The 19,586-nt window shown below is 37.7% G+C and overlaps 1 protein-coding gene across 9 annotated transcripts in view; it reads right to left on the minus strand.

Moving 5' to 3' along the window:
- The window catches only part of SOX6 (SRY-box transcription factor 6), a 356,106-nt gene that overhangs the window by 78,109 nt on the left and 258,411 nt on the right, over positions 1-19,586 (minus strand). For 7 of the 9 annotated variants that reach the window (XM_054171552.1, XM_054171549.1, XM_054171545.1 and 4 more), the window contains 2 exons: positions 13,920-14,043; positions 5,527-5,606 (listed from right to left, as the gene is read on the minus strand). In XM_054171552.1, coding sequence (XP_054027527.1) covers positions 5,527-5,606; positions 13,920-14,043 — 204 coding nt within the window. The remainder of the gene's footprint in view (positions 1-5,526; positions 5,607-13,919; positions 14,044-19,586) is intronic. The other 2 variants (XM_054171551.1, XM_054171548.1) reach the window with 1 other exon arrangement.

Consider the following 19,586-nt stretch of genomic DNA (forward strand, 5'->3'; position numbering starts at 1 on the left):
TTCAAGCAGGGAAAGGCACGAGTATAACTATTTCATTGATTTTAATTAAATTTTTCCAAAGTATTGCAAGGTTGGCATATTTTTAATTTTATTTTCATTAAAGGGCTTGCTTGATCTCTCAGAGCCCTAATAAAATCTTCTTTCAACCTCTTTCCTTCCTTTGCTACAACCTAAATTTCTACATAAGAAAAGTACCAAAATATTTAATTTACTACTTCCATATACTGAAATTTGCACACACCATTCCCTTAATTTAGGCCACTATTCACTGTGTCATAATAAGGAACATTCTGTTAAAATATGCCCACCTAGAGCTCAGTAGTCTTTGAATGCTAGATAAAATCATTCTATAAGGCTAATGAAGACAGAAACTCTGCCTGTAACAATATTAAGTTTGTTTTCTCTAGTGATTTGAAGAAGTGAGCAATCTGTCAGTAATACATTGAGGGAAATTACTTGTCTAGTAGGAATTCCTGCTGACAGTCACTCACTCACAGTGCTGACCCAAACATCTACCCGCTGACAAACAAATTACAGTGTCTAACTTTGAAAAGGTAACTAGCTGTTTTTAATTTTGATTGGTCTAACCAAATCTCTTTCACATTTACCCAATCCCTATTCTTCATTGTGTTAAGGGGGGGGGGGAGGGAGGTGGGAATGGGACACCAAAAAAAACCCACAAAAAAACCCCATGGGTTTTGCATTTGAAAAAATTATTATTGCCTACATCCGAGGATGTTATGTCAGATAAAACTGTTAAACTGTGTCTAACCAACATTAAGACTGGCAGCCCTGCCAGTGAATGACTGGGTGAGTGAACACATTACTGAGACAGCATTGTAGAAATTAATTTTCTTCAATAAAGTGATTTTTAAGGCTCATATATTTCACAATCTAAACATATGTCACTGTTTCATAAACAAAATAAATGGATTAAAATAATACATTACCAATATGCTGACACATGGAGATATTTTAATTAGAAATACTTAAGCTGCGTGATATTTAACTGCTATATTTGTTGAAGAGGAGCATGCATCATTTAATAAGACATAAGGCAGGTACATCACTTTGCATGATGTGGTACCAGAGTGGGACCAAATCACCTCCAGTGTGAGCTATCACTACCAGATCGTATTATCCTCGTTGAAAAATTGCTTTAAGGTTACAACATATAGAAGAAACTCCATAAGAGCAGCAGTCCACTAAAACAACTTTTTCATTGAAATAATAATTCACCAAGATTCTAGTTCCTGAGAATAATATTTCTTCATAAAAGGCCACATTTAACATCTTAGCTATTTAAAGGCCATATTTACATGACTGTCGCATTACATTGGCCTCTTTCCTGCACATTCTTCCTGACTTACTTTAAGGACCAGCACTAAAATAGCTGAGGAAAGCAAATGTCAACTATGTCCTGAAATTTATATGTGTGAGAGAATTGGAATAAGTAGAAATGTAATATATTGTTTACTGTACCAAGTGCCCTCTGTTCTCTAAAGGTCAAAAGCATTGTAACCTTAGAGTTACAGTTTCTGATTGTTCCCAGGGTTAAATACATTATCAAAATTAATGGTTCAAACCTCTCAACCTTCAGATATATGAGTATTCATGCCTCCATCTGCTGAACTGCTCAACTAAAAATAGCATTCTTTGGCCTTCCCTGCACTAATATTGTGCCCCTGAGGCAGGCTATGCAATGCTTCAGCGGCACACTGGATCTACACCTAGCAGCGTTAAAAAAAAAGGTCATTTACCTTCTCTGCAATTAGAAGAAAGTATGGAGGAGTAGGATGAAATGGGAGGGGAGAAGAGAAATAGACAAGTATGTGTTTAGTTAAAATCTGAATATTTTTTTTTCAATGGATTATAAAAACTTCAGGTTTCAAAAACACAGCTGCAACTTCAATAAAGCCTTGCCAAGGTTCATTAGTGTTATAAGCGATAAATTTTGAAGGACAAATTACACAAATAGTTTGGGGAAAGAGTTATGAACGAAAGCTTTTTTGTTTTGCTTTTTTTTTTTCCTAGAGCTCACTTTGTTTAGGAATAACTCCAGCTAGCATCATTGTAGTACTTCCATTTCTATCAACAGTTTATCAGTCGCGGCTGAGAGAGTTGCGACATTTCCTTATTTACCACATAGACTGCTTTGTAGAAATATCTAAGAATGAAGGCAGATTTTTTTTTTTTTTTAATAATAAAGACCATACAGTAACATTACTTTCTGGAAGTAAGGACGTACAGGTGCCACCTCTGCCACCACTGAGACTTCTCAGTAACCAGGTTACCACTACCCGGCACTGTGAGAGCTGGGAAAACCAACCTCATGATCAAGTTCACTCATTTAGCGAAACTACTACCTAAAATTTCTTAATATCAGTGCAGTCATTTCACAGCTAAGGGGAAAAAAAAATCAGGGAAGCAGGAAAAGGGAGAAATCCCAGAGATTGTGGGTATAAAAAAGAGGAACAAGGAGAAAATTATTCATGTTGCCCACACTGATTAAAGCAACACACTTTTGTTACAGACATGCATCAGAACTGATCCACACACCACTATGCATACCTGCTACAGGTGTATTTGGTAATACTAGTTTGGTTAACTATTTACTAGATGGTTGATTGGATGGGATTAATTTACAGTTGTTTGAAGGTGGAGGAGTGAACAGAAATAGCTTTGTCCTTTGTCCTAGATCATACCTAGAGAACTGTTCCTCATCAGCAAGACCCTTCCTCACACTGAGATTCCTATCACACGTATTGAAATCTTGGCCAGGTTGTTGAGGAAACTGCTGTCATGGGTCTGAGCTCTCAATGGGAAGTGTGAACACAAAAGGTTTAATTTGTTTGTCAACATCACCAAGGTCACCCTCAGTGTACATATAAAAAGAAGTAATCTGATGTCAACTCAAAGCAGAGTAAGCTACCTCTTCAGGAGCATGGACTGGCATACACATGTGGTAATTACTACTTTCTTTCAGGATACTCAAAGCTGCAGCTGTATATTAATGGTATTTTACCACTAGCTGATGAATCAATGTGATGTAAGACCTTAAAAGCAGATGGGTCAATGAGGTCTGGTGCTGAAGAAGAATTTAATTTTATTATTATTTTTAATGCAAGGCCCACAAGAGAGAAACTAGTTTATGGAGAAATTCTTAGATATTATTTCAATGAAGTTTTTAACTCATAGAGATACACAATCCACTGGTGAACACAGACACACAATTCAGAGAAAATCCATTTTGATACCAGTGTGCCAAATAGCTTGAATAAGATGGGCAGATCATTAATTACAAATTGTTCACTGGAGAAACATTCTCTGTGGAATAATTGCTATGGTTACATGATGTACCTGGAAGTAAATTGTTTTCTGTGCTATTAGATTCAGAGCTTCCATAGTAGTTGTCCTGACACACAGGAAAATAAGAACACAAAATCGCTGCTAGCTCCTACCTGAAGCATGATCATCCCCCAAAAAATAAAAAACCATAAGTGAAAAAATAGGAGAATATAGACTTGAAGCTGACATAAATTCCACTGCAGCTGGATATGGATTACAGAATATAAATTTGGAACTAAATAATAATAATAATGCCCTGATAAAGTTGAAATGTTAGAACTACTGCAAAGCCTTTTCTCATTGAAATAGTTTTCCCTCTCCAAGTTCTCCAAACAGATATTACACACACGCTCACATGTAGAAACAAAACCAAACCTGCAAATGAATTAGCTATTTCTCTTACTGGCTGAAAGGAACAGAGATTAGTTTTGTGATCAGTATTTTTAAGCACTTGGGAAATACTCAGATACCATGGCCACAGCATTCATGTAAATAAATAAGTGGGTGGGGCAGATGGAAGAACGGAAGCAAAACAGAGAAAGGAGGGGGAAGGGAATCAAAGGTGGAAAAATGAGCTGAAATGCTACACACCCCTAGCAGCCTTCATGACACATCAGGTATAACAACAAATTCCCTCCAACAAACACACCCAAATAAGTTTTCATTAAGGGAACACTTAGGGAATTTACACAACAGTAATATTAATAGCAAGAACAAATAAAATTTACTTCAGCCGATTTGGCAATTAGATGAGCAGGTATCAATTGAAGGTTAAGTACTCTGCTACTTAAGGTCTTATGACCATGAAACATCAAAGGTTTTAATGACATTCAAATAAAACAGGAATGGGAGGAATAAACAGAAAAACTCTTTTACAACAAATATGCAGGGAAATTCAAGCACTCAAATATTTCTGAATTTATTAGCACCACAATAAGTATTTAAATATAGATTTTTCAATGGACACCTGCTATTTTTCCTTTTGTAAAACTTCCTTTTGGTTTGAAGTCTGGCCAAGTCTTAACATAATACTATCATGACCCAAAAGTACTTTTTGGACTTCTTTCCCTGCAGTGTCATGGTGTTCTCTTTTCAAGTTTTGATTGTAGGTTAAGTCAGACATAAACTCAAAGAGTGTATTTTGCCAGTTCTGGACCATCAGTGAACAGTGAGTTCTGGTCCCATTCTCACTTAGCCTAAGCTAACTTAGCAAGAAGAATATCAGCACTGGGTAAAGACAGAGGATTTTTAATTTGCTCTGGTCCCCCTGGAAAATGATATAATTGAAGAAGTGTGATAAAGTAGATATTTGGATATTAACATGGCAGTACTTTGCTACTCAACGTAATTTATACTTACTTTGCATCTGAACCCAACTGTAACCTAACTCAAACAGGGTTATCAAAGGTTTACTTGCAAATAGTTACATGCATCTTTAATGGCCTTTCCTCTCAGGTTCAGACACTTCCTTTCCACACATTTTAACTCTGAAAGCTTTTGACTGTTTCTTTATTATTTATGACATTGTTGTGTCTTTTCTTGTGAAATTAAGAACTTCTTGCCACAAAAAGGTAGCTAATAATATGGCACATAAATTCTCTCTTTCACAGCATTTCTTTCTACACATGCCAAAAATAAAAATAAAAATAAAATAAGACCAAACCAAGGCTCCTGCCCATGCTTGGCATCTGACCAGCTTAATGCACAGAGAGGTTGAGATTAGCTATATACAGAAGCTAAAAGATTTTGCAATTTATTGTATTGTCAGCACCATACTGTCTGCAAAAAAGAAAATCCTCAATAACACGCATTTGTTTTGATACACTCACTGGTCCAATTAAAGGTAGTGCACTGCAGGTACAGGAGAAAGACTAAATTAAAATTAAAGTACAAAAAAGATCTTTGAACTTATCTCCCATCAACTGGTCACGCAATTAAAAGAAAAATGCGATTAATTCTGCCCATATAAAACACACAGAACAATGTCTTTCACTCACAGAATCAAGGTTGGTCGCACGGTGCTGTATTTGCAGTACCCTAAGTACATAAGGTGTTAATCCTTCTGGGCTGCGCTCGAAAATTATTTAACATTCAGACTATTATTTAGCATACAGCTGGTTAGCAGTTTTCCCCTAAAATGTTGGCTTCGATCCCACATTTTTTTGTTCTGGCACATACCTGGAGCTGTAAAGGGCTGAGTCCAGAAGCAGCAGCAGCTGCCATTGTTGATGGAATGAACTGCACAGGGTAGTTATCACCTGTCGAGAGAACAATGCGTGCAGGTTCAGACAATGAGCAGAGAATAGCAGCAGACAAGTGCAAACACGGACCGAGGATTGCCTATGCTCCACAGCACTCCTCTAAGCCCAAACATCTGCAAAAACAAAAGGCTTTGCTGGGCACGGACTTGCCATGCTCCCTTGGAACTTTTTTTTGTTAGCAGATAGCTGGTAGGCAAACTGGCAAAACATAAACGTGATACTCGTGATTTTCATTTTCAAAAGCATGTGCTCAAATCAAGCATGTATGTTTGGGCAGAAAATGGCCCTCAAGGCCATAGGCACACAGACAACATACCCCAGGAAACTCCAATGGTTCCCAGAGGTACTTTCCTTAAAATTGGAGAAATTTGTTCTAGCTCAAGAAATTTCAGCCCTGCTTAATACAGGGTGATTTCAGTACCGAGTGGCTCTTTCCTGGGAAAGCTGCTTAGTTGCCTCAATATTGGTTGAGGTCGATTCTTATTTTGATTTGAGGTTCTGCATCGTGGGACAAGTCCTTTAAGGTAGCCACAGAGAAAAACAAAATTACATAACTTTTTTAAAGAGCTCAAAATACAATTTCACCTTTCTCTTAGATTTGGAATCCTACCAAGGTTTAAAGATTAGGTAGTTGTTCAGTCACATGAAGATTCAAGCACTAAAATTTCTGTGTTCTGTTTACTGGGAACTGAAAATGTGTGTCCTTTATAGGGAGTGGACAAGAAATTCTCTAGAAAATAAGAGATACTATTGAAGCATTATATCTTAGAGCATGTGTGGTGTTTCCCGCATCCAAGTCACTGCAACAACATATTACACAGTGCCACTGGGAACCTCAGTCAATATAAAGAATCAAGGAAGACTGAAATAATTTAGCAGTGTAATCTGTAACATAAAAACTAATGCAGGGATGGATAAATTACACCGTAACTATGACTTAAAAGTATATGACTTTGGCTCAATCTAATTTTTTTTAAGTTAGTGTTATGTACTATCTGTAGGCTACATTTTAACAGGCTCCTCCTCTATACCTTTTGGAGATTTACCGTAATCATTCTGATTTACACAAATTTTTCCACACTGAAAGCAGAAATCCAGAATAATATAATCAGGACATTCCAGTGGCTAGAATTTTTGGGTTGCTTTTGGTTTGGGTTTGTTTGTTTTATTTTTGATTGGTTTTGGTTGGTTGGTTGTTTTTTGTTAGACTCCTCAACTAAATAATGAAAACTGAAGTCTTTGCAATCACCGGGTTCCTCAGAACTCTCCCTTTTTACCTCTTGAAGTGCTATTGTATTCAGCTCACTTTAAATATTCGGCAGTTTCACTTTTTCAATAAATTGTACATGTCTAATCCACAAGGTCTCTTTGCATCATATCCATAATACCTCATCAGACCATTGAGCACAGTATGTGCTTGTACACAGTCCAGTAACAATTGGATTCTGATTGCATATGGAGCTACAATGCATTCACTAACACTATATTGTACTGGTGTCCTATGGAGTAATGTTCAAAATATCTCCCCTTATTTCCTCCTTCCATGAGGCTGATTTTAGTTTGCCATGATGTTTGGAGGGTTTTTTTCTTTATTGAAAACAAAAAATAAAGGGCAGGAAAAAAAACCCCTTAGATCCTTTTCTTAAAGTACTAAAGCTGTCTCTTTATGGTTAAATAATCCCACTTATCTCTTTGATATTTGTATGAAATTATCTGAATAAATAAGATCCTAATCTAAGTTACATAATGTTTCTTTCAGAAATATCTGACGAGGTTTTAAAAGAATCACAAAGATGTTGAATTAATGATGCTTTAAATGGAGGGGCTGGGGGGGTGAGAAGGAATAACCATCCGAGTTATCTGCATGGACTGCCTTGCAGAACATTTTGGAGGCATTCTTTCTTTAAATATCATGAATTATTCATTCCTGTTCCACACAGCAATCTCTTCTTTCTCCCTCCCCCTCTGCATGCAGTTTTTAAGTTCAATACCAGTTGCTTTATTTGTACTAAAACATTTTCCATGTCAAACATATTTTTAAAAAAAATCAAACTCTAAAAGAATTCCCTGTGGCACTCCTTTTTCACAGCTGTCATGCTCCTATGGTTTGAAATAGTCAGATATTTTATACACACAGACACACACCCCACACACTAACAGAATCTTTTGGCTTCACAGTTAATTGAATAGCATCTCTACCACGCCCTGCAGTGTTCCCTGGCTCACCTGCCGGCTACATTTCATTCTTTTGCTACAAGAAAAATAATTTTATAGTTATGGCATTTATTTGCTATTAGAACATAATATTGTCTCTTTCCCCCCTCCTTTTAACGTGTTAAATTACAGCCAAGTCCTAGCATCTTAGCAGTATCTTTGTGCTGAAAACAAAAATTAGTACTCTCACCTCTGGAGTACTTTGCTGATACTAAGCAGTAAAAGCAAGGCAAAGGTACTTGAGGAAATTGAGCATGCAGGAATGGGCTGATTTTAATTTTTAATTACAGAAGGTACATATTTCCCCCTCTTATTTTCTCAGTGCAAGAATGGATCAAGAAGTTTCTCGGTAGCAGTCTTGGCAAGGAATCAGTCAATGTATTGTAGCAATTCTTTTTCAAATTTGTTTCTCAATTTGGAATACTTGTATGAGGATCCATTCTTTCAAATTTGTACAAAAGGCAGCAGTACATGTTCAAACAGGTCTGCTCCAGGTACCGGTGTGTGCTGGCCTTTGACAACCAGGAGTGAGAAGAATGCCCCAAGACAATCTGTCATGCTTTGCAAACTGATCTCTTCGATCACCTTGCTGTGCTGATTATCTATTTACATTTGGCTGATGTTGTTTATATATAAATTGGTGTTTACAAGCCATGGAAAAGTATACCAGACTTCTGTTTTCTTTATCAGGTGGAGCAACATTTCCAAATGAATGCAGTGAGCAATTGTGCCATGTATTCCACACAGAAAGAATGTAAATATTTCTGTCTTAGTTGAAGTGGTGAAGCTTAGTGGACTTCATTTATAGGATGCATGGACTTTCCAGATCAATGAGGCTTTGTAAGCAGTGAGGAAACAAGACTCAGGGTAGGGAGCAGATATTGCCTTATTACCCATCTTTCCTAAAACACAACTGTAAGATGCCCACTGCTGCAATAGCTGTGCACATGGCACGCATTTTGTTTGTGCAGAAGCATCAGGATTGAAGAAGATTTTAATACAGGTAACTGCCTAAGGCAGTACTACAGAGCATCTCCCCTGTCTGATGAAAATACCTCAGTTCTGCCTTAGTTCTGAGCAGGGTTTGCCACACCACCACTTTATTGCCATCCTCATGCCACAGCCAAAGCAATTGCCCCAGTTGTCCGTCTGCAAGTAAAGAACTTCAGTGCCAAATCCCAGCTGAAAATACTCAGCTGCCTACTACCAATTCCAGCTCTTACCTCAACATGTAGGAGTGAGGCACATAAGCCTTGTTACAACAAATCCTGAGGTTACAAACTCCTTGTTCCAACCAGAAAACCCAAGTGGGAAGACATAACAGACTAACTCAGTCCTGGGGAATTTCCATTAGAAAGAAGGCTCATGCAGCACCTCTGCCATGCAAAGATACACATCCAACTCAGTACACAGTTAACTTGATGTACACTTTCTGTTCTCACCTGACAAGAGGAACAGTAGCCTTCTGAAAATAAGAGTACTGTGCTATGCAAAATTTAATCCACCTTACACAGCTTCAGGAAAAACTTATGAAAGGCCTATTCCAAATAGAAACTGCAGTGATGAATATCAATGAAGTCCAGAAGATCAAAGATCATGTAAGTTAAGTGGATTAGCTACAGTAATCAAGGAGTTTAATCAGTTTGATGACAAATATCTCACAGTATTGGAGTGCTCTGAGGTCCAGACAGATGACAGTAAGTCTGACAGTTTTGTTTGTGTTTTACCTAATTTTATGTTCCTTGATTTCAAAGGAATTACTGTTGGTTTGCCCCAATGCAAGAAGGAACAGAACTAGGCCAGAATGTTAGCTCCATTTCTCATGATTTTTGCCACCAGCCTAAAAAACACCTCAGTCTCCATTTTCACAATTGATTGTATTGCTAGTGTAGCAAAATCTCTTGTAAATTACTTTTTTGTGTGTAAAGCAGAATGACCTGGGTAGGCAGACACTAGTTGTTTCTTAGCCATTCTAATCATGGTCTTTATATACTTTATGTATGAAATATGAAGAAATGCTTTGAAAAGACACTGCAACATATCACTCTATAAATCCTTTTAAATAGAGTTTTACAATGTCAGTATCTCTGTTTTCAGTAATCTTTTTTCAGAGATGCTTTCTACATCTGGTAAAGAACTGATATAATACAAAACACTTGCAGAAGACTGTCAAGCAAAAGTGATCATTCATTTGCAAGTCACATGGACTGCTTCTGTGCAGCCAGCATAGAGACTGGCCCTCCCATTTTCTGCTTCGAGAAAACAGTAGGTCTGTTTGAGCTCTGCTCAAAGTGGTCTGGCTACTTTGCATCTTTACTCCATCATCATACTACTTGCCCATTCTCTTTTATGTACAAAAACTTGAAGAGAGTAATACTTTGAGAACTGCAAGATGCAGAAGTGAACTATCTTCTCCTCTTTATCCAGGGCACTAATGGGGACACGCTAATCACATTCAAGGATACTTCAGCCCACTAACTTTTCGTGGATGCGTGCAGTTGGTTAAGTGAAGGGAAATTTGCACTGGGAGAGGACGTATAATGGTACTTATGTTACCCACCAGTTCCAAGTAGTCAGTATAGTGGTCACAGTCAGAAAGCCAGTGCAGTTGCTTTGCTGTATTTGGAATGCAAAATAATTATATTAACTGCGTAGCATCTCTGGGCAAGTATTAGCTTCCTAACAGCTGCCACTCTCGGCTTCCCACTGGAATAAGTGGCAACCCCCACAACCAGGTACTCTACGAGGCTCGTCAAGCGCCTGCAGGTCAATAGTCACAACAGTCATTTGAGATGCACAGCGCCCTAAAGTTTTAATTAATCTGGCATATACTATAAATACTGAAATATGTATAAAAAATTAATTAGGTGGTCTATGCAGCTCTGATTTCTCAATTAGTACTTACCATGCCGGAAAATTATATTACATGACTTTGAGATACATAAGGAAGCATGGGACTTTGGGGACATTTTTTCTAATGTAATTATTACTTGTCATCAACACTTGCTAACTTTGGCCTGTTTCACCCTAGAGCTCCAAAATATTAGAGGGGGGTGAGGAGGGGGGAAATGGGCTGTTACAGCCTGTCCTGTCAGGCTCCAATACAAATTATAGGTGTATATCAGCAATTCCTTATGTTTTCTATTCATAATGACTTTCTCAGCTCAGGAATTCAGGAGCAACTATGGTGTGTGTTGGAAGGGCCTCAGAACCTAATAAATTCTCCTCCCTTCTACAGATCCTTCCATTGAGGGCATGACCTGGTGTAGCTTGTTACAGGAATACCATTTTCTCACTTCAAGGCATGGAGTTTACGTGCAGATTTGCAACGGTATTTGGCAACCAATATCTTGGCATTGAACTACACAGCCATGAAATTAGCTCCTACTTAGCCCATGAAGATACATCTTTATGGACATGTGTATATAATCAACTCCAGCTCATGCACTAAGGCAGGACTTCTCATCTTGGCTGCACTGTCACAGTAACTGATACACTGCTTCTATATCAGAGTGGGTTTATATCTAGCCTATTTTGCGGGCAAAGCAAACTAAGTGACTGTGCACACAATACTTGACATTCCCTAAATGACCGTCAGTTTCCAAAGCACTCAGTTCCCACAGCTCCTATTATTGAAACCCCTCTCACTGTGTTTTCTGAACGTCATGGAAAACTGACAATGTCAAAACTCAAACTGGAGTCAAATGAAGTAGAAACTAAACAGGAAATGAAAGATAAAATGGTAAGAATCTGAAGGGTTAATTCATCTCTAATCTTTCCTCAGAAGTATGAGTCTGAACTGATTGTTCTAGAGGTGAAAGTTTCATTTCTCACAAAAGTAGAAGAGTACAGGTAGAAGCAGTCAGGTTCATAAATATTCCTCAGAAATGAGTTTGAAGAACCCTCTCTGTGAAAGAGTGTAGCTTAATCTCCAGTTTCCTTAATTCCCTAACTACCGTGCCAAGAATGCCAAAAATAGGAATTAATCAATACCAAGTGTAGTCAAAGTGCATTTTAAATCATGTCTCTCAACAGAAAGTACTATACTGGTCACCTAACTATGCCACACACACTGTAGAATTTACTAAATATACTAAAAGTAAGATTATTCTCATTTCTTGCAAGCCACTGGGTATAATCAAATCATTGTGACTTCTAGTCTTCATGAGAATCAGCAGGCTATAAACCCATATATGTGGAGATAACATACTAGCAAACTGCTTAGCTGTGGTCTGAAATATCTAGCCCCTGACTTCTGCTTGCACTTCATTCTTTTAACTGTTGTTGTGTCTCTCTCTTTCTGCATTCCAGCAAGTTAAAAACAGTGCTCTACAGCTGTATGACCTTCTGCGATGAGGCCAACAGGATCACAAGTAAAGCAGTGCAAGCTCAATGAAGTGTTAGGATAGTACCTATCCTGTAAGGATCACTTTAGAGTAAGTGCATAAATCTGTTCTTTAGCAGGATATCGTGCCGGTACGCTTTTTCCTGAGTCATTATTATACCAAGCAGCCTACAGAGCCAAAATCAGCACGACGTGATCTGACATATCACCTTCCAAGGGGGAGCACAACCCAGACCTTAATCTCTAATAGTCAGTATTCAGAAAGCATCTCAGATTAAAAGGGGAAAAGAAAGCAAAATAGTGCACGTGCTTTCTTGTGTTGATGAGAAGAAAGGTATTAGCCAGGGTGTTGTAGACAGTTTTGACAACTGGCAACTCGTTACATCTTTGGAGATAAAATATTCTAGTCTTTGGACCTCAACTGTTGTGAGGTGGTGATGTATGGGAATAACCATCATCCTGCGCTGTCTAGAGCCAGCTGCCTTTCAGAGCTCTAGTAACTGGTTCCTGCATTCAGTGTGCCAGTTTGTCAAATTGAAAAGAACTTTGGGAATTCTAAATGTGCAAAATAAGATAATAACTGGACTAAGGTTCCATGTTTAAAGATGAGTATCTCTAAAGAGACAGAAGGGAGTGGGACAAATGGAAATACTTGCTGAAATCCTGCTTGGCCTCACTTCATCTAATACTAAGTAAACTTGCTAGAAATGATTTTAGGTTCAACCTGGCTTTTCATCAGTATGCTGTTTACCTCATGTATTATGAGGCTGTACTTTGGATTTGACCCTGTTCCTGCTGCAGTCAACAGCAAGAACACCACTGACATCAGTAGGAGCAGGATCAATGCTTTACTTTGTACATTTCATATTTAATGTCAAAAAAAGAAGCTGGTATTTCTGTTTTGTAATTATTAGTTATCAGGTTAAAATGCTAAAGGCAGTTTGACAAGGAATACTATTAATGAGCAAAATAAGGTTGCTGCTTCTGGACTGAGGTCACTTACAAAGAATGTACAAATGAAAATAAGGTTGACTTTTATTTACTTAACTATCTTCCTACATTGAATTCCTTTGGCAACGTGTCTTTAAACATTTAAAGCCCTGTTTACAAGGAGGCTCTGAAAGTAGCTTCAAACCATTATATCCCTAATTGAATTCCCCAGGAGTCCTGTAAACTCAGAGGAAAAAAAAGAAAGAAATCATAACATTTGCTAAATCATCTCAAAACATATTTCACTACAAGGCTATATGACCTGTTACAAGTCTGAATGATGACTTGGACTGAACTACCAAAACCTTCTATTATTCAGATTGAAATCAAACAAAAAGTTGCCCATTTGAACCCTGCTAATTAAATTATATTCCTCTGACTTTTATCACTAATTAAGAGTAATAATTTTGTCACAAAAGACAAGTATACTGAAGATAACAGCCGTAGTTATAGACACATAGCTTTTGTACAATTACACAGGGCAGATCACTAGGACAAATTACTAGGCAAGTGGGCTAATGTATTTAGAACACGTTATTTTGTGATAAATACAAGTTAAAATATATATATATATATATTTTCAATACCCAATATTCCACCCACCTCCTTCAAACCCAGTTCTTTTCAAGTAGAGTTGCAAAACTCTATGTTATTTCCAACCAGCTATGCCTGTTGTGTAACATCATCTATATGAGACATCATACGTGAAGCTACAGTTAATATCTTTGAATGTTAATAGCTTCCCATCCCTGTCAGCTTACCTGGCTTGTAAGTTATTCCTGGGGGGAAGAGGAATCCCTGCTGGGCTGCAGCAGCCGCTGCCAGTGTCCGCTGGTCGTGTGGAAAAATTGGGATCATGAGCGGAGGCATGTGACCCTGAACCTGCTAAACAGAAGAGAGCCTCTGATCAGAAATAGCACAAATTTGTCTTGACAGGTATTTCTCCAGTACTGATAGTGTTTTTTGTGTTCACACAGTCCCAAAGAACCTTCGCCTTAATGTAATCCCTGCCAAATTCACATTATCACTTCAAAGCCCTCACTAACATTGTTTTCCCTCAGTGTCAAAGGTGTAACAGTTTCAGTGAACTGCACGTTCTCCTACTTCCCGGATCTCTGTTATCTTTGTTAATTAATATTCCCTGTCCTAGCACAAGGTAAGAAGGTGCAAAACCTTTCTAACGTACCATAAGTTCTTTAAAAAGAAGAGCATTACATATTTCTATTAATTTTTCACAAGTTTTCTCATCTTTGGTCACGGACAGCTGAATGACGGGCATTTTAGGAGTAACACTGCAGTTACTACTTTGATGTTCAGATTTTAGTATCCTTAGGGCAATTCTAATTCTGAGATCTTAGAACACTGTAATGTATTATTCTTATTTACCAACAACTCAGGTATGTTACTTTGAAATGTCAACACAGTATTAAATACTCTTCTAGTCAACACCTCAGCTCTTTAAGATTTAGGGCTCCAACATCTTGGCTCCTAATTAAACATCCTTTGCTATACACACCTCACTATAACTTATAAATTGTTTGTTTCTCTAAGTAATTTTATGGCTTTATGCACTGTCTTGTAGCTTGGTAATTATGGCTCTCTATTCAGGGACCACTTCAGAATAAAACCTTCTACATCAACTTTAATTTGACCATAATAAATGTACCAAAAAGCACAAACATGCAAAAGTAAGAAATTCTTCACCTTATACCAGCATTTATATTCAACATACAGAAATTGGGAGATGGGATAGAATTATGTCTGTTAAATCCACGTGTTATTTTCCTAGTTCTTTACTTCATGCTGCATATGTTTCAGAGACAGAGCCTAGGATCACAAAGAGGTTTTATCCATCATTCCTTAACCCCAGAAGTACCTAAGTGTTTAACTATGATTTTTCTGATTAGCAGTCAGGCAAACATATAATGGTTTATATATCAAAGCTAGTAAATGTAGGAAGAAATTGTAGTTTCAGGTAGAAAAAAAATTGTTGCACTCATTCTACCATAAATCAGTGGCATTAAATACTATTAAAAAGTTAAAGTACACTTCAAGCAATATTTTTTTTCATTTAATTCCCGAAAAACTTTTTTGGTCCAATCCCATATGTTGACCTATGACATTGTTCAAATAGTGCCAAATTTTCTTGTCATATCCCTATTACTTTCACAACCATTGATGCAGTGCAGAAATGCTACTGTGTGTGTCTACGAGGGTTAATTTACCAACAACTCTTCTCTTGGGAAAGCCCTAAGATGTAGGTTAATAAAGGTCAAGCAAAAAATAAACACTTTACAGTATTTTTTTTTTAAATCCATTTCTCAGGAAAATCAACTTATAATAAAAAGGTCTTTGTGCAATTACAGCTATGGCACTGGGGCGTGAAAGAAACTAGCTTTGGGCAGCTATTTCTCCCATTTTAGCTGAGGTAAGCCTGGCAGTGCGTTTTTGGATACGAGTTAAACTTGGTTAGATTGGAGTTGATCCCCATGTGCCCAGCAATGACAAAATGGTGCTGCTTTTACTGCGTGGTGTTCCTTAGCACTGGCTCCAAAGAGTACAGCAATCACAGACTTTGTCTTCTAGAAACAACCACAGGATATTATTGGAAGGAATTCAATACAATACAACTTAGAATCATTTTCAGTAGTTCCCAACTACAATCTAAGCAAATGAACCCAAGGCTTAAGACATACCCCTGTCAATCACCACACAGAAACTGATTCCATGGGGTTGGAAAAGTACAAGGCACCAAAACAATCTCACAAGACATAGAAGAGATCAGAGTACAATGATTAAAGTTGTGGTGCACATACACCTATGGCAATACTTCACACTGCAGTGTCATACAAATGTTTTTAAATGTATAATAATCAAATTCTGCAATGATTATTTCTTAATGCAATCCTGTAGAGCTAGATCTAGTCCATTGTATTCAATTTATTATTTTTTTCTTTTTTAACTCATAAGCAGTTCTGTACATGTGGAGAACCACCACTGAATGTTTTGGCCATCTGCTATTTTTGCCTGCTATAATGGGATGAATGCTGAAAACAGGTCCTCAGCCTACATAGATCAATGTACTGGCTAAAGGTGGCTTACATTTAGAATGTAACTTTGAGTTTACAATGAAAACAGTTATTCAGACTGAAGAAAGATGATACTGAATGGCAGCTATTCCCTCCCATGAATCTTCCCTCTGGCACATATTAAATAGTATTTGGAGGGAAATCTTTGTGTCACCCAGAATTATTGTACATATAGTTACCAATTTTCACCACAAATAAGCAGGAAAACATGAATAAGCATTAAAAAGGAAGAGAATGCACAAACATCACTGAATTGTTAGGTAAGTAAAATTAATGCCAGGAAAACAGGAGACACCTTTGGTTTTGAGATTTATTTTTATGAGGGGTTTTTTTTATTATTATTATTTTGATTTTACTTAGGGGGAAGAAACTGCGAGAAGGGGTTGATTGGTGTACTTCATAAAATCGGCTACATGCCCAGAAATTTTAATTGCTGAGATGTTCCTCAGGTCTTTCTGAAAATCAAGACTGTAGCAGATGCCCAAGGAACACTCTGACTTCGTCTCTTCCCATTCGTAAAAATAGCGCATTGTTGGATCGTCACTTTCCCCTTTTGTCTCCTCTGTGCTAAGTTGTTGATGATGCCATTTTTTGCCATCTGCCCCAGAGCTTCATTAAAGATACATGAATGGACTAACTGGGCTGCTATCTTGTGAGGAACAGGTGCTATTGTTTGTCCCCAAAGACTTGCACTAAAGATCTCACTCAGAATACTTGAGAAAGAGCATCTGCAGCAGTCAGTCAGAGAGGAACTTGGCAGAGCCCAGACTATGGGCTAATATGCAAACAGTGACACTCAGGGGGACTCATTTTCTCTTTCAAGATGATTTTTTTTTTTCTTTTCTGATGGGTAGTAAATGTTTGGGTTTGAACAATTCTTCTAGTCTATATCTTTAAGTGAACTGTGCAAATCCTGGAGGAAACCTGAGTATATTCTTCCCAAAATTTAGTTCTGCAACCTTGAGTATAACTGTCACTTATACAAAACTACTTCATAAAATTAATTTTTGTTCCTATATAAGCTCATATTTGCCTGTGTTAAACATGAGAAGCCACCAAGATTAGTGAACTCTTAAAAGGTATTGTACCGTTCCTTTAATATCCCATCACAACTCCGACGGCCCTTGGGAACTGATTACAGCACTTCCTCGCCTGAGATCTAAGTCAGGAAGCAACTTTAGAGCAAATCAGCCCTGATTAGTTCAAGAAGCAACTTCCAATTTGATTCTCCCTGAAATAATAAAAGCTGGTGCCCCATTTGATAAGCCAGGCAAATCTGCAGCGCTTTGTCCCACAGCCATGTGAACACTAATCTCAGAAGTTGGCTGGACAATCTTCATTGTTGAAAAGGCATTGATGGTTAGTGTTGTGTATGGAAAATGGAAGACAAAGTGACATACCATACAAAAATAATGCCTTGAATGAAAATTATCTGCCTCTTTTGGATAAGGCACATAGCACAGAGGCAGGCAAGTACGAGGAAGGGTTCCGTCTTTAAAATCTAAAATCGTCTACAACAAATAACACTTCAGCTAGAGAAGTAAAGGCATTCAGAGAAAAGGATGGCAGCAACAGAAGCAAACAGGCAGCTCACACATTTCTGCTTAGCTGCTAGGATCACAGGTTTCAAGCACAGAAGTAAATCCCACCCTGTAATGGCAACTGAATTCCTCAGAAACTTTTCAGGATCAAATGCAGCGAGTTGCCTCTGTTGCACAGTTTATGTCAGTAAAGGGGAGAAAAGTAAGCAGAATTTTTGTGAGAGATAGTAAGCACAATATAATATTTTATCCCTTCCTTAAAGCTTTTTTCTTTGTATTACAACCAGCACTAGTATTACACTGTGTGACAGGCTAAATATGTTCTGTCTAGAATAATCCAACATTACTATTTAATAATGACTTCTTCCAACAATAAAACCTCTGGACTCTGTTCTCAACTTGGAGATATGTTGAGATTTGTAATAGCATCTAACAGACTACTCCAACACATTCGCTGAGAAAGCAATCTAGGAATTTACTAATTCATTCACAGGCAACTTTAAACTTTTCATAGTTTGAACTTAAATTCCTACCTAAGATTTTTTAAGTTCTTGAATAATTTTTTATAACCAGACTACCACTTGAACCTATGAAGTCATTATGCTTTTAATTTCCACAGTGAATATGTATGTGAAATTTTCTACTCTCTCTTTTAGAAAGTACAGCGTAATGGAAGAGTTTCCCAGGGAATGGCAGTGCATCAAGTAAGAAAGTGCATTTTCAGAATGCTTGAAGTATGCTAGATGCTCAAAAGAGACATAAACCAAAATGGCTATAACTGATAGCTTAACTGGTTACATTTTAGGTTGATGTGTTTAAAAAGTTTTAATGGCACTGAAAGCAATGTTTGTGCCCCTGGTACTATGACAGCAAGTTTATAAATACCCTGCATATTAGATGTACTTTACCTCATTTGCTCTACAAATAGCCTGTATACAATGCATGACACTATTGTTTTAATACCACCATTAGAATATTATTAATTTCAATAACTAGTGTTGGATTTTGCTATTCTCTGTAAAAGAAGAAATGAAGTTTTGTTCATCTGAATTTTATTTTGACAGGTCATTGTGGTGACTCTGCAAGAAAGAAATTGCCATGGTGCATAAAGAAGTAGGGACAACTTCCATGAAAACTTATAGATGTGAAAGTCAGTGGGATCACTTAAATGCTTAAAACCAGCTGTGTACTAAGATATTTGCAGGTTTGGGCCCAAATCTCCTCCTCAACTCTATTGCTATTGTAACAAAGTTATGCCATGGCTGAGCCCTTTTCCAGTCCCAAAAATGATCTCTTTCAAAAAACTGCAGAACAATTGTATAGGGGGGGGAAGGATTGGGGGGGGGGGAAGGGGAGGGAGGGAGGGAAGATCAAGGTCTCTGGTTGCAATTGAATTGTCCGGCTCTTTTATTTGTGTTGAAGCAAAGGGACAGTGATGCTGGTTTAACTGACCACATCAGTTACCAAGGTGGCAGCCAGGTTGTTTGTTCTGAGCTCAGCAATGTAACTGACAAACTCTGAAGACTTTGAAATAATGTGCCATCAATGCCTAACATTCTCTAATGTAAAGATAACACATGAGATTGGACCCAACACTAATGAAATCTCCTCTAGTACAAACAATCCCAGGGAAGGAACTGTGACTCTGCATGAGGGATTAGCAGTTGATGGAAGGTGGACTCCACCAGGCCAGAATGATCATGCAGGCACTGCATCATAGCCCAGATGCTGAATATCACATTGACATAGATCCCACATTTTCAAATATTCAGAGACTACTTTCTGCCTCTGTTAGCGA

This window comes from Dryobates pubescens, chromosome 22 (assembly GCF_014839835.1).
Source record: "Dryobates pubescens isolate bDryPub1 chromosome 22, bDryPub1.pri, whole genome shotgun sequence".
NCBI classification, from domain to species: domain Eukaryota; kingdom Metazoa; phylum Chordata; class Aves; order Piciformes; family Picidae; genus Dryobates; species Dryobates pubescens.